At 39.7% G+C, this 15,810-nt stretch overlaps 1 protein-coding gene across 1 annotated transcript in view; it reads right to left on the bottom strand.

Moving 5' to 3' along the window:
• TSPAN9 (tetraspanin 9) overlaps nucleotides 1-15,810 on the bottom strand; it is a 193,542-nt gene that overhangs the window by 37,249 nt on the left and 140,483 nt on the right. Inside the window, exons 2-3 of the mRNA XM_073567812.1 lie at nucleotides 3,024-3,215; nucleotides 1,058-1,132 (exon numbers count right to left, since the gene is read on the bottom strand). Of these exons, the coding sequence (XP_073423913.1) occupies nucleotides 1,058-1,132; nucleotides 3,024-3,215 (267 nt within the window). The remainder of the gene's footprint in view (nucleotides 1-1,057; nucleotides 1,133-3,023; nucleotides 3,216-15,810) is intronic.

Here is a 15,810-nt window from a genome sequence, read left to right as displayed (position 1 = left end):
AATCAGGCTCAGTTTTATGGAGTGGTTTAATCCTCTCAATAGGTATTTAAAATGCTAATACCCACCATTACCATACTGAATAACGGGGCCTCATTTCATAAAACACAATCCAATAAAGCATATTTCAGTGACAGCTGTTTATTATTTTCGGCATGTTGGAAATGAACAGAGAACAAAGTTTTGAATCCACTTTACAGGGCATTTAACATCTGTCTACCCCATTGTTCCAGGTTATTAATATGAGGAGAGTGATGATTTAAAGGGATATCAAATATTTTTTTATATTTTATACAGCTGGGTAAGACAATAACCCTCTGGCAATCTAGAAATCCACCAAGCCACCTGCACAGAATAAGGACCTTCTTACCACAAAAAAAAAACAGTAAAACAATGTTATACAGAAATACAAGATAAAAAAAATAAACTTTTATTTTGAAAAAGAGCGCCACTTTTGCTTTCATAGGCTGTGTCTGGTGTTGGGGTGATCTCTTAAGGTGAGATCTTAGTTATTGCCTGCCCCTGACCTAATAAATATGAGCCGAGTGCATGCATAGAAGAAATACATCGGACACAAAGTCAGATGTGTGCTCCTCAATCGGCAAGAGCTGGCACTGAACTGGTATTATTAGTACAAACAAAAGATCATGTAGCAGGCAGGAAGAGGACGTCACACAGCATCTGAGCAGCCAACATGTCAGTCTGTGATAGGTCTCTGCTAGGTCTGTTCCATATATGGGCTTCAGTGTGTATCCACATCACATTCCAAGGATTCCAGGGCGTATTCTCAGGATGTAGACACCATCTTGCCACACCACATATATTACTAGCTCATGTAAGGTTAATAATTGGTTTCATTAGCCATTCTCTCCTTCACACTGGCATTACAGCTCAACTCTGTTCAATATATATGGTTGAAATGCCAGAAATAGCTCAGGAAGAAGAGTGGCACAATTTTGTGAAAAGCAAAAATGAAACCCTTTTTTTTCCCCAGTGCAGATAGAACAGGTAAGAACAATATGAATTTGCTGAAAATTAAAAAGAAAAGCAGATTACTTACCCTGTCCATATAGACAAAGAATAGGATAAGCAATATCAGCTCAGCCAAAAGAATTATCAGTAAAATGATGAAAAACTGAAAAGAAAAAGAGAATTTATTTTTGGCATTAATATTTTAATAAAAAATTATATATTTTATAATATTCTAATGGAAAAAATAATTACATTACTGGGTTGAGGCCCTTCAAATAATTTCTTTATTTTTTTCTAAAATATCAAATTTTTGGTTGGAAGAACGAGATTTAGCTTAAAAAAAAATTTCAACATTAAAGCTTTTAATGTTCTGAGAATTCGTGTCCAAAGTGATTTACAGATGGTCAGATCAAGAGATGTTGTAAAATATGTCTACCGATGGTCAGATTATGGGATATAACCAAAAAGGTCTACCTTTGATCAGATCAGGGGATGTTACAAAAAAGGTCTGCAGATGGTTAGATCAAGGTATGTGATCAAGAAAGTCTACATATGATCAGATCATGGGATGTTATTACAAAAAAGTCTGCAGATTTTCAGATCAGGGGATGTCACAAAAAAGGTCTGCAGATGGTCAGATCAAGGGATGTCACAAAAAATGTCTGTAGATGGTCAGATCAGGGGATGTCACAAAAAAGGTCTGTAGATGGTAAGATCAAGGGATGTCACAAAAAATGTCTGTAGATGGTCAGATCAGGGGATGTCACAAAAAAGATCTGCAGATGGTCAAATCAAGGGATGTCACAAAAAAGGTCTGTAGATGGTCAGATCAGGGGATGTCACAAAAAAGGTCTGCAGATGATCAGATCAGGGGATGTCACAAAAAAGGTCTGTAGATGGTAAGATCAAGGGATGTCACAAAAAATGTCTGTAGATGGTCAGATCAGGGGATGTCACAAAAAAGATCTGCAGATGGTCAAATCAAGGGATGTCACAAAAAAGGTCTGTAGATGGTCAGATCAAGGGATGTCACAAAAAATGTCTGTAGATGGTCAAATCAGGGGATGTCACAAAAAAGGTCTGTAGATGGTCAGATCAAGGGATGTCACAAAAAAAATCTGCAGATGGTCAAATCAAGGGATGTCACAAAAAAGGTCTGTAGATGGTCAGATCAGGGAATGTCACAAAAAAGGTCTGTAGATGGTCAGATCAGGGAATGTCACAAAAAAGGTCTGTAGATGGTCAGATCAGGGGATGTCACAAAAAAAGTCTGTAGATGGTCAGATCAGGGGATGTCACAAAAAAAGGTCTGTAGATGGTCAAATCAAGGGATGTCACAAAAAAGGTCTGTAGATGGTCAGATCAGGGGATGTCACAAAAAAGATCTGCACGTGGTCAAATCAAGGGATGTCACAAAAAAGGTCTGCACATGGCCAGATTAAGAGATGTCACAAAAAAAGTCTACAGATGGTCAGATCAGATGCTATTACAAAAAAAAAATTACTGTTGGTCAAAGAAGGAGATGTGATCAAGAAGATCTCCTGATGGTCTGATTAGGAGATGTTCCAAAAAAGGTCTACCGACAGTCAGATCCTGGCATTTTACAAAAAAAGGTCTACTGATGATCAGATTAAGCGATGTTACAAAAAAAAAATAAACTAAAGATGGTCAGATCAAGGGATGCTTTCAAAAAGGTCTACTGATGGTCAGATAAAGTAATGTGACCAAAAAGTCCACTCGTGGTCATACATTGCAAAGAGTATGTTACAAAAAAGTCTGCTGATGCTCAAATCAAGGGATGAGAACAAAAAGATCTATCGATAGTCAGATCAGAGAATGTTGCAAAAAGAAAAAAAAACTTTCTAATGATGGTTGGATTGGAGAAAGTTGCAAAAATGTGACAATAGGTGGACAACAAATAAATGTGCTGCTTAAAATGAATTTTAACATAGTAAGTCATAGCAACGGTCTACACCACTACTTCTATCATCCCTTATTATAAATGACTTCCACAATGACATAATGTTATGTACAAGTCAATTGTAGTAACTTACACTTAGGAGGAGGCACTTGTTTTCCTTTATAGCACCAAGGCAACCCAGGAAACCAGTCACCATGACAATTGTGCCAATGGCGATAACTAAGTTTGCTGCCGACAACGAAGGAAAACTGGGTGAAAATGTTGCAAAGTTTCCTTGCGACACAGAAAGCCATATTCCCACTCCGAGCAATCCACAGCCACAGAGCTGCAAGAAAGAAGAAAACAATCAATGATTTTACTGCTGCTTTTCTATATAGTTAATTATATTCAGAATTCAACATATTTTTTACATTAACATACAAATTTATGTATACAATTGACAGTTTAAAGATGGCCACAGTTAGAGTTTTTTTTTCAAAAACAACTTTTCAGTTTGGCAAAACACCACAGTCAAAAATCCCCAAGACTGGGTGGGTTTTAAAGGAAACATAAATTTAGGACACTCTCTACTCCCTAATAATTTCTACCTTCGGTCCTCTCCTCCGGTCCTATTCTGTCTTACATTGTTGTACAAATTGACATACGCTTAATCTGATCTATATTTCTCCTTCCTACAATTCTGTGTCTGGCAGTAAGGCAACCAGCTTCAGTATCATCCTTCCTTTACTGCTATGAAACACCAGGAGAAATTAGCACCACGCCATGTTTAACCTTTTCTTTTTCTATTTGAAATCTCATTGGCAGAATGAAGGATTACATCTTCACACAATTTTTAGATCTAATATTTGGAAAAGGTGGGAAGATTGGCCTAATTTTCTGTGCCTCTCAGAACATACTATCAACAATGAGTTTTCAGCCAATTGATTAGTCTCACATTTATACCTTACTAAGGGTAAGGAGCCAAATTGTGCTACTTAAAATAATGGAAACCAGAATTGGGTGGAAATTCCCAAAATAGGAAACAAAAAAAATTGGCAAAACAAGCCCACAAAGATCCTCAGTCTATAATCAATTTTGGGCAACCACTGACATGTAACAATTAAAAGGCTTGACAAAGACTTGAGGGTTTCTGACCGACTGACCATCTTTTGAGTATAGAGGCATCACGACTTTCATCCAACAGATGTCAGGATAGAAGAATCAAGTTTAAATTTAAGGGCTCAATCTTTTTGCTTTTTAGATTTTGAGATAATTCTACCAACTTCCTGCCATCTCCCCTTCGAGAACATGACCACTTGACCGAATTGGGCGTTCATGTGTATGGAGTGGTCAAGACTCGGGAGAGATCATACGTATGAACATCTCATGTGTATGGGCACCTAAACTTCTGTTATTGGTTGGACATCTGCCCAACCTTGGACATCATAGTTTCAAACTTCCAAAAAATGGAATGCTAGTGACAAAAAAATGAAAAATGTATAACATTCTGGAAAATCTCCATGGCCCAGTTTTCAGCTCTATGATGGAGCAGATTCCGATATTCTCACAACATATTTTTTGGTGATTTTTTTTTGTGTTGGCTAGCATTTTCGCCTAATCATTTATCCTGTACTTGCTTCTACGAGTTCTTCTACCATTTATCACTAAGATTTCGCCTACTGTAAATCAAGAGAGAATTGGAATTGAAGTAATGGCTCCCAAAGGAATTTAGTTACAATTGCTTTCTAATTTACTACTCAATCACTCAACATTTTTTAGGATGAATATTAAACTCTGAGAAAATAGTTGTAAGAACTCAAACCTGTCAAATAGTTCTTCTGAGGGATGACTTTTTCTACGTGAAGCCCTCAAAATGCTATAAAATTCTGATTAAATTATGACGCGGAGAACGTGACTACAGATTTTTAGTTGAGTGCCTATTTCTCTTTTATGGCCCTTTAATATAACTTGCTAAGTGGCCCTACTGCTTCACTGCACATTTCCCCCTTATTTTAAGTAAAAGACTGATGTAATTGACCACAAGGACTATAAAGGAAGTTGTGCGTAAAACACAGACCACAGGATATTACAGCAATTATTTCAATATTTTTCCGAGAGTAAATAAAAATGAGCTCCATCAAGATTAAGGCAACAGCTTATTTGGCAGAACGCGACATTTTATTTCTGAAAGGCGCGTAAAGATAATTGCAAATGGAAAACAAAACATGTTAATGACAAAGTAAACAGTCTTAAAGTGCTGGTACGTCTCACACAGCTGTTGGCCAACAGTTATACCTTCTAATCCCTCCCATATATATGCATGCTCGGTTTCGACTTAGCGTGCATGTGATTTATATGGGGAGTCGTAACCAAACACCTTTGGGGTGACTTACTGTATAGGATTGGGTTTTCGAAATGCCAGATCCTTCTGTCCCCGGACATCATCTATCAAAGGAGAACCCACAAGGCCTTCATACGCATAAGATAGATGGTGGACCCACCTTTCTCCAAAATGTTTGTCTTTGAGATGCGCATTGTATGGCATTCTACGAGGACTACAAGGGAAATAACCAATTTGTAATAGGGCCACCTACTTGGCATCACCATTTATGGTCTCTTCATTGGGGGATTAGGCTCAATGGCTCATATGCCACTCTACTCTCTACAAGAATGATGTCAAAAAATGGGTTTGACTCAAAGTGGTATCCACACTTATCACTGCTCGAAACCCTCCTATTGTGAAAAATGGCGGTCACTTGAAAGGCAAAATCCAAAAAATAAAGGAGCAGCTTTAGCAGATGATCAGATTCAAATTTGCCAAATTGTGCTGATTTCATTGGGAAATTTGATTCACAGCAAGTTTATATTATGCAAATTAAATGCCCCTTATTATGGTCAGGAGTCTGTAGAGAACCCGAAGCATAAAAAATGTAAGGTGTAGAAAAAGAACAATAGAAAAATAACAAATACCTCACCATGCACGGCTGCTACTCATTCTCCCCCAGAGGTCCTGGGCGCCTTTTCGTACACTCAACCATGGGTATCTTCACTCTATACAAGAAGTCCCTGCCTAGAAAGGGCCAACTTCCGTCATGACCTTGTGACGCACACTCAAGGTCGCGACTAGCCATGGAAGGATTGTGCGGGGACATCCCGGCCCTAGTCGCAGACAGAAGTCATGGCCTAGTGTGAAGATGCTCCGAGTTTAAACGCATGGTAGCGGTAAGAAGAGGCACCGAGGACTGTACGATAGACAGTGAGAAGTGGAGTTGGCCAGAGAGGTGAACATTGAGTTGAATTAGTTTTTCGTGTTACTTTTTAACCTTTTGCTGACCCTCTATGGTTTAGCAAAATGGCAGCCAACATTTTGCTGAATTCGCGTGAAGTAAATTACAGAGAATCCGACATCTGAAAAATACGGATTTCTGTAAAGTTCAAGTAGAACTCAATTCCACTGAAATACAGTATATTCGCCAAGCTCTAATGGAAAAAGTTTTGATTTAGAAAATGGGTATGAAGGGACCCCAAATTTGTCAGATAAGTTGGAACAGTGACTATACTGTAAATGTCTAAAGTGAGAATATATGCCTACCAAGAAGTCAATGGAAGGATGACATTTTGTGATGGTGGAATATGGTTGTCGAAGCGAATGGGAACTGAGCTGTACTTGTCTAGATCGACCACTTCACAACATATCGAAATGTGGTTTTCCATACCGTGTGAAATTTCGGCAATGGCGAAAGCTGCTCGCTAAGGGCGGGTCATAAATATCAGATCTATGAGGTTCTAAGGAGAACGTTACCATGGTTCACTAGGACCACAGAAACCAGGAGATGGAGTAGGAAACTGGAAAAATTTAGTATTTATCAAGATGAAAAAAATCACAAAATGAAAGCTAAGCATATATAAAACAAAGTACAATTTAAGAATCGAAAACTAAGGAAAAAAAATGCTGTGGAGCGGAGCGTTCCTTTAAGTCAATTTCTATCTGCAAAGTAGACACAATGGTGGAAATATTGAACAGGGTATAGTGCTGAATTTGTCACCTGCCCACTCAATCTGCTCTCTATTAATCAAAAGTCGACGGGAAAAAAATGTGTACGTATGTATAACACGCACGATTAATGTTTCCAAGCCACAAGATGAAGTCTACACAAACGCCAAACAAATATTGGCCAGTTTATCAATGCGAGATCAATGTCACAAGTGCGGTGTATAATTTTATAATAAATTAAAGCCACTAGAGTGAAATAACGAGTGCGGCAGGGTGAATATTTACAACCGCAGTAACCAGGCCTTCCAATCTATCTCCTTCCCACCATCATTTAAGAATTTTCTGCAATCGGTTAGATGGAGACAGTGATTGGTTAGGATAATAAAGCCTGAGCTCGCAATGACACTGACTGCCGGCAGCAAAGCCACAGGCTTAGTCCTGCCTTACAACATAGAGGTGTGGATTCTTCATTCCAACGAGAAGCAACATTTCTTTGATCCGTGATTTATTTTCCAAGCCATTTTATTCAACATTGTGATTGCGAATGAGGCTACGGTTACATCGGCCGGTGGCGGCGTCACCTCCGTGCCGTATGGAACGTATCAACACAGATTCTAATTCTTAGAGGGATATTACACGAGGCTCTGTCAAATACCGTGACTCGCCCTATTGAAGTGAGTGTGGATAAGCTGTAGTACAAGGCACGGCCATAGGGAGCGCTATTATTTCGGCCAGAGGTGGTCCTACCAAAACTCTACATATCAGTGTGGGTGTCTGGGGGGTTCCAATAAGATATTGATAGGCTACTGACGTAAATTCAAGGGTGGCTTATTTAAGACTTTATCCAGTAAACTCTTATTCCAAGGAGGTTCCAGTACTTGGTCAACCCCTTCTTATTCCTCATGTTTGGCCCCGTTAAAATAAAAACACCTGTACTCACCTCTGATGCAGGCGCCGTTCCGGCAGTATCGGGACTCACGTTCCCGGAGGCTCGCGTGAAGTCGTTACATCACACGAGCACTGCACCTGGCGACAAATCTTACTCCAGTCTCTGCTGGAATAAGATTTGTGGCGTAGTGGACGCCATCATTTATCATGAATTTGACGCACCCACTTTGTCAGCGTAGGGGTGAGAGTGGCGTGAAAATTCCAGCAGTCACATTTTTTTCGCACATTTTTATGACAAGTGACAGGTCCTTTTAAAAGAGATGTTATTGGAAATCTGTCACAAGCTTTTTCCTACCTAAACTGATAGCATTTAAGGGGCAGAGATCCTGATTCTGGTGATGTATAACTTCCTGGGCTGCTTGCTACAGTTTTGATTACAAACCTTTTTTATCTGCCTCAGTTCTCTGATTGCTGAGCTCTGTGTAACCCCACCCACACCACTGATTGGCTGCTTAGGCAGAAAGCTACCAATCTATGGTGGGGGCAGGGCTGGACTATCTGGCAGCAGATTTAATAGTCCTCTAGTGATAATCTCCTGCTGATAAAACAATGATTTTAAAGAAACTACACTGAGTAGCCCAGTAAGTGACACATCACTGGAATCAGATTCTCTGCCCCTACATTATGCTGCTCTCAGATTACATAACAAAAACCTGCTGATAGATTCCCTTTAAATACAGAAATAAATAGAATCAGAATATAATGAAGTGGAGATTTAGGAGGCATACTGAGTTTTGCTAAACTATCTCCCATAATTACATTTTTTAAGTATTGCATGTAATTTCATTTGTTCACGGATGGACAGATTTTATATGCAAAATTTTAATCCTCGGAGGCTCCTACATTTTCCTCCTTAGGTAAAAGTGTATTTATTGCTACCAGATATAGGAAAACACTTCGAAAATTTTATCCTGCAATATTTAAAAAAAATTGAGTGTGTAGTAACGTTTACTGATCTGATCTAATCCTCCGGCAGCAATTAACACAAATCATAAAATGATAAATTCATATTAAACAATACATTACTGCAAACCATTATTATAAATATCACTAGGAAAAAAATCATCTCTGCTCCACATTAATTGCTGATTTACTGATAATTACATTGGGACAAGCAATAAACACAACATAGACGATGCATAGAGGCTTCTTATAGGTCTTAAGACCAATTCTAATAATTAATAGCTTATATATAAAGATCACTTCAAAAAGGAAGCTCACTTTAAAGAGGAATGACCTATTGTTTAATTCAGCTTCTTAAGTTAAATTCACTTTTTTATATATATATATATATATATATATATATATATATATATATATATATATATATGTGTGTATATATATATATAAATACACACACATATATATATATATATATATATACACACAGATATATATATATATATATATATATAGTATATATCTCTTGAAAATGAAATCTTGCAATTTTCACATTGGCCACTGGGGCTTTTATAGACTCATTTATCCATTCAGAAGTCTGAATATCATCAGAGGCAGGATTTAAATGACAGGTAACTCCTCTAAACATGGCAATAAAACAAGATCTACCAGCTGACTCACAATGACTTTTGTACACGTTCATTAGATGCTTCAATGTAAAAGATAGGGGAGGAGTCTGTTCATTGCTGCTAATGTACATGTAAATTTCCTGAAACAACAGGAAGTTAGAGTCTAAAAAGCCTCAGTGTCAGGACTCTAATGTCAGGACCCGGTCAGCGTCGGCAAACTGCCACGCCGAGCAGGGTGACTTACCCACACTATGGGAGAGCGCGGGGTCCAATACAGTAGTGACGGTTCAAGCAGACAGGACCTGCGGCACTGAAAATAGTAAGGAGTCCCAGGACCTAGATCATGTGACTGCAGGGGGCAGGGCTTAGCATCCTACTGCTGCAGATGATATAATGTACCTACTGCAGGGAAACTTGTAGAAGCGGAGAGGAAAACGCAGGTCAGACAAGCGAGGGTTCATACACGGAGAGGGCTGTGCGGTACCAGAGGCACGAGCAAAGAATAGTCAAGTCACAGGCAGAGGGTCATACACAGAGAGGTAGCGCAGTACAAGAGGGACAGGCAGAACTTGTAACAGGGACAGAACCGGATCAAAACCAAACAAGCAAGCAAGTTATCAGGCACAAGGCACACGTACGCACGAGATCAACTAACTCAGACGAGGGCAGGAGTATAACTGACACCGGACCTAGGTCAAGTGAGCATTAAATAGCCGCCCTCTGCCACAGAGAGGCAGAAACAATTAACCCCTGTCTGACCAGGAAGGCCAATGACAAAGTCCATCCTGGATCATGACAATCAGTGGCCAGAGTGAAAATTGCAAGATCTCTTTTTAAAAAAAAAAATACAGATTGTAATATGAAAAATAAAAAAAAAGTTTAAAAAATACATGAAAAAAAAAAGATTAAAATAGAAAGTTATTTTCCAATGACACATTCCCTTTAAGAAATATGGCATGACTTCAAAGAGACTGACTGGATAGGTCTACTGTATGGTAGAGACAGGACGTCCTGTCTGATGTACGTGAGACTGTCTCCTACAGGAGACAGGAAGGTTAAAAATATAGCTCGAGATATCAATTTTATTTCGTAACACTGAGTTCACTTTGTAGACAAAGAGTGTCCCACGACTAGAGCTCTCTAATATGTGGGAGATTCCAAACACAAGAGTTTGATTTCCCAACAGCACTCCCGCAGGAAAAATGAAGTATTGCAAAGTTCCATTTGACATGAATAGGCTGTGTGTATAAAGCCAGCTCCTCTGCCTTATCTTCCACATCCGTTAAAGTGGTTTTAGCCCAAAAACAAATGCCAACCTATAGGAACATGCAGACTATCTGAGGCTGGATTAAAGGGGTGCTTAAGCAGTTGGTAAAAGTTTAATAAAGGCGTGATGTATAACAGCAGGATAATAGTACAGACTTTTCTTACTCGTACAATTGGATTCACAGAGATGCTTGGAAAAAAAACCCTTCAAATATTAATTTCCATTTTGAGCCGTTGTGATTTATTTCTTTATGGTACAACTCTATGGGTTTGGTAGGGAATGATTTATACATTTCTTTACACCTGAATACATTTCAGTAGATTGCAAATTGGAAAAAAGCGGAAAAAAAAAAAAGAAAACGAAGAGGTTGAAAATATGCAGCATGTGTCGGGGCAGAATGCTTTTTATGCCCATACGCTGCATACTGGTAAATTCTCACACTGCTGAAAGGAATATGTTCCAGGGTATTAATTACCCAGTAACTTATCTCAGCCGGATGATTTGGCAGCAGCAAGGCGCTTCAAGAACAAGGTCACTCCGTTTAAAAAAAAATATTCACTGTGTCACAGTCATTCAGTGAATATCTATATCTGTGCCAACAGCCATGAAGAGAGGTATTATTATGAGAGCCAATGGGAGAGATTTTCTAAGCAAAATGGGAAATACTGAATGGTGGCGTGTGGGGTCCAACGGGGAACCTTTATCGACAGGGTCAAAATTCATAATTTTACAGATTCATCACACATAATAAAAGTGTTGCTCAAGACAGGCCACATTTTTTCAAGGACTATTGTTGCATGTAATAATTGAAAATTTTGGTAAATTTTAATAACTTATGATTTATGGTGGGAGGCAATCATACTGAGTGGGGGAGCTGGTGGGGGACATAATACTGAGTGGTGGGGCTGGAGGGGGTCAATCATACTGACTGAGGGGCTGGTGAGGCTGTCACCCTGGTTGGGAGCTGGTGGGAGCCAATCATACTGATTGGTGGAGCTGGTGAGGGCCATAATACTATGTGGTGGGGCCAAACATGCTGGAGCAGGCCATACTAATTGGGGGGGTGGGAGCAGGCCAGTAATACTGATTGGGGGGCTGGTGGTGTTGAAGAACGGAACAAATTTATCACACATAAACGTGTTGTCCAGAATATTCCCCCCATTTTTTAAAAAAAAATAATAATTTCTCCGTTGATTTTTGCTGCATTTGGGACTGTAAAATTTTGGTAAATTTTAATAAATCTTCTGAAAGATTTATTTAAAGGGCACAGGAAGGAAGATTTATCAACAGTATTAAAATTCACAATTATACAGAATAGCACAACTTTGTCACACATAATTGTGCTAAGTAGAATATTTTCTACTTTTATTTATACATTTTTTTCCATGGATTATTATTGCCTTTGATACTTTAAAATTTTGGTAAATTTTAATAAATCTTCTAAAATGTGACAAAACGCTACTGGTAATTGTGCAAAACTATGTTGTACATAGTAAGCACTAATTATTTGTCTCACAATTTGGATATTTATGGCATATCGATAGATATATGTCCAACTCCTAGCGGTAGCCCAGCACGGGTCTCACTTCCCTCCCCGTCATCATAATTTCGGTGATATCCGCTTCCTCAGGATACTGACACCGTTGAATAGAATGGTGAATCATGGACCTGAAGTTTCCATGATACACTATTCAGCCTGAGCTGGTGAGTCTGAGACTCTGCGCACTGCAAGTGTGATTACGTCACTACATCTGACCTGTATTGTGGAATCTCAGTACTCGCACTGCACAGACTAGAGTAGTGCACCAGGAGGGATGGAGCAGGCCAATCATGCTGACTGGGTGGCTTGTGTGGCCACCATACTGATTAGGGGGCTGGAAGGAGCCAATCATACCGAGCGGTGGAGCTAGTGGAGGCCATAATACTGAATAGTGGGGTTGGTTGGGGCCATAATAGTGAGTGGTGGGGCTGGAGTGGAGAGGGCCAATCATACTGATTGAGTGGGCTGGTGCAGGCCATCATACTAATTGGGAGGATGCTGAGGGCCATCATACTAACTGGGGGGATTGTGGGGGCTTTCATACTGATTGAGGGGCTGGTGGGTCCATTATACTGATTTTTGGGCTGGAAGAAGCCAATCATTCTGAGTGGTGGAGCTGGTAGGGGCCATAATATTGAATGGTGAGCTTGGTTGGTGTCATAATAGTGAGTGGTGGGACTGGAGCAGAGAGGGCCAATCATACTGATTGAGTGGGCTGGTGCAAGCCATCGTACTAATTGGTGGGATGGTGAGGGCCAACATACTGATTGGGGGCTGGTGGGAGCCAATCATACTGAGTGATGGTGCTGGTGGGGGCAGCAGAGGCGGCTGTATCCACACCCCAGCACTGAGTGATAGCTAGCTCTGTACCGAAACACTGTTGAGCCGGCTGTCCGTTATTGCTGGAGCGCACAGCCGCCGCTCACTATGTACGGAGCAGTGACTGAAGCTGTGCCTCTATGACTGAAAGCCGGAGGCTGCCAAAAGGAATAAAGTTAATTTAGTCTCGGGCAGCTTTAAAATGCTATTAACCTGCAATGTAATTGCATTAAGTTACCAAACACAGCCCATCGGCAAGTGCCTTTTGCAAAAAAAAAAACCTAAATATATAATTAAAAAAACAACTTTTTTTGTTTCCAATTGACACATACGGTTCAACATATCTACTTTGAAAAGCACAAAAAGTCAACCGGTGTCTGAGGTTGGGAATAACTTAAAAGACAATAACAAAAACAATGAAACCTTGAGAAATAATTGATTTTTAAAAAAAAAAAAACATTTTGCAAGTTAATTAGGTTTGATAGCGCAACACAAAATGTTGTAAGCAATTATTTCATTAGAAGTGGCTGAGAATTGAGCAACGAGCTTTAGCCTTCGAATCTCCCTGTTACGGATGTGTCACTACAAGGTTCACATTAATTACAGCACTGATCAAAAGGTGTGAAAAGCTTTGCTTCATTAAACAGTCTTGTGTTATAAAACAAAATTGTTTTGAAGAGAGACGTTCATTTAAGACATTACATTGTCTGCTCAGTGTATAGGAAAACTACAGATGTGTCCTTTGTCACCATTCTTCCTGGCACGTCACGTCCTGAGATAAGTGGGACAAGACCAAGTTTTAAAAACAAACAAACTGTTATTTGAGTTGCAAGATAGTCAAAAGTTTTGCTAATACATCATACAATGTATTGATTCAATATCATGACAAATTGGGGTCCTCAATGAAATTTGCAGAAAGTTAAGGTAGACACAAGGGGTGTAACTATAGTGGGTGCAGAGGTTGTAGGCGCAATTTGGTCCTGAAGCCTTGGGTGACCCAAAAGGTTCCTTTGGCCCATAGGGAAGACCAAAACTACTAAAGACTTGTGATGGTTGGTGGTCCTGTTGGAGAATTTTCTCCAGAACTTCAGAGCTTCAAGTTCTTCCCACCTGTGGACATGTCTTAATATACAAAGACAATGTATGTGGAGCAGAGTGGAGATAAGCAGACCTTTTACATTTGAAATTCGTCAATTTCACCAAATTTTCCCCCCAAATTTGATTTTCAATGAATAAATTTGTGTGACTCTCACTAATGGAAGCTTGTAATTGCTCAGAAAATACACCTGGGGAAGAGGAGAGAGAGGGAGAGTGACAGAACCTCATCTACAGGAATCATAGAATCATAGAATCGTAGAGTTGGAAGGGACCTCCTGGGCCATCTGGTCCAACCCCCTGCTCAAAGCAGGATTCGCTAAATCATCCCAGTTAGATGTCTGTCCAGCCTCTGTTTGAAGACTTCCATTGAAGGAGAACTCACCACTTCTCGTGGCAGCCTGTTCCACTCATTGATCACTCTAACTGTCAAAAAGTTTTTTCTAATATCTAATCTGTGTCTCCTCCCATTCAGCTTCATCCCATTGCTTCTAGTCTTTCCTTGTGCAAATGAGAATAAAGTTGATCCTTCTACAATGTGACAGCCCTTTAGATATTTGTAGACAGCTATTAAGTCTCCTCTCAGTCTTCTCTTTTGCAAACTAAACATTCCCAAATCCTGCAACCTTTCCTCATAAGACAGGGTTTGCAGACCGGTCACCATTCTGGTCGCTCTTTTCTGAACTTGCTCCAGTTTGTTGATGTCTTTTTTAAAATGTGGTGCCCAAAATTGGACACAATATTCCAGATGAGGTCTGACCAAAGAGGAGTAGAGGGAAATAATTACTTCACGTGATCTAGACTGTATGCTTCTGTTAATACATCCTAGAATTGCATTTGCCTTTTTTGCTGCTGCATCACACTGTTGACTCATATTCAGTCTGTGATCTATTAGTATACCCAAGTCTTTTTCACATGTGCTGTCACTTAGCCCTATTCCTCCCATTCTATATATGCTTTTTTCATTTTTATTGCCCAGATGTAGTACTTTGCATTTCTCCCTGTTAAAAACCATTCTGTTAGTTGCTGCCCACTTCTCCAGTTTATTTAAATCTTTTTGAATCCTCTCTCTCTCTTCTCTAGCATTAGCTATCCCTCCTAGCTTTGTGTCATCAGCAAATTTAATCAGTTTACCCTCAATTCCTTCATCTAAATCGTTGATAAAGATGTTGAACAATACAGGGCCCAGGACAGAGCCCTGTGGTACCCCACTTGAGACATTCTTCCAACTGGATGTGCAGCCATTTACGACCACTCTTTGGGTCCGATCACTAAGCCAGTTATGAATCCACCTAACAGTTGCCTTGTCCATTCCATACTTAGTCATTTTTTCAATAAGGATTGTATGAGAGACTTTGTCAAATGCTTTGCTGAAGTCAAGATATACTAAATCTACAGCATTTAGAGAGGACTCCGCTGATCATAACCGAATGGTCCTCTTAATCGTAAAGAGGACTTTCGCCCGATAAATGACATTAGTAGAAAGAATCGGCATGCTGGTTTTCAACTCCCAATCCTTTGTTATCAGGGGTTGATAAGTCACTACCAGAGGAGCCATTGTGTGCCAATGAAGACACATGGATGCCCCATGTGTACAGAGGGTTGCGACAGATCTGGATGTCTTCTTCAGGACTGCCATAACCTTCTATATTCATGAAACTAAGCATTTTTCATATCTGGCTGGAGTAGCTATTGGCGAAGAGAATGAAGCAGTAGACTTTTACGATGGCAAAGAGTATGAAGAAGTTA

This window comes from Dendrobates tinctorius, unplaced genomic scaffold (genome assembly GCF_039654945.1).
Source record: "Dendrobates tinctorius isolate UK_male_01 unplaced genomic scaffold, ASM3965494v1 ptg000020l, whole genome shotgun sequence".
In the NCBI taxonomy this organism is placed as follows: Eukaryota; Metazoa; Chordata; class Amphibia; order Anura; family Dendrobatidae; genus Dendrobates; species Dendrobates tinctorius.
This window is presented reverse-complemented; position numbering and strand designations above follow the sequence as displayed.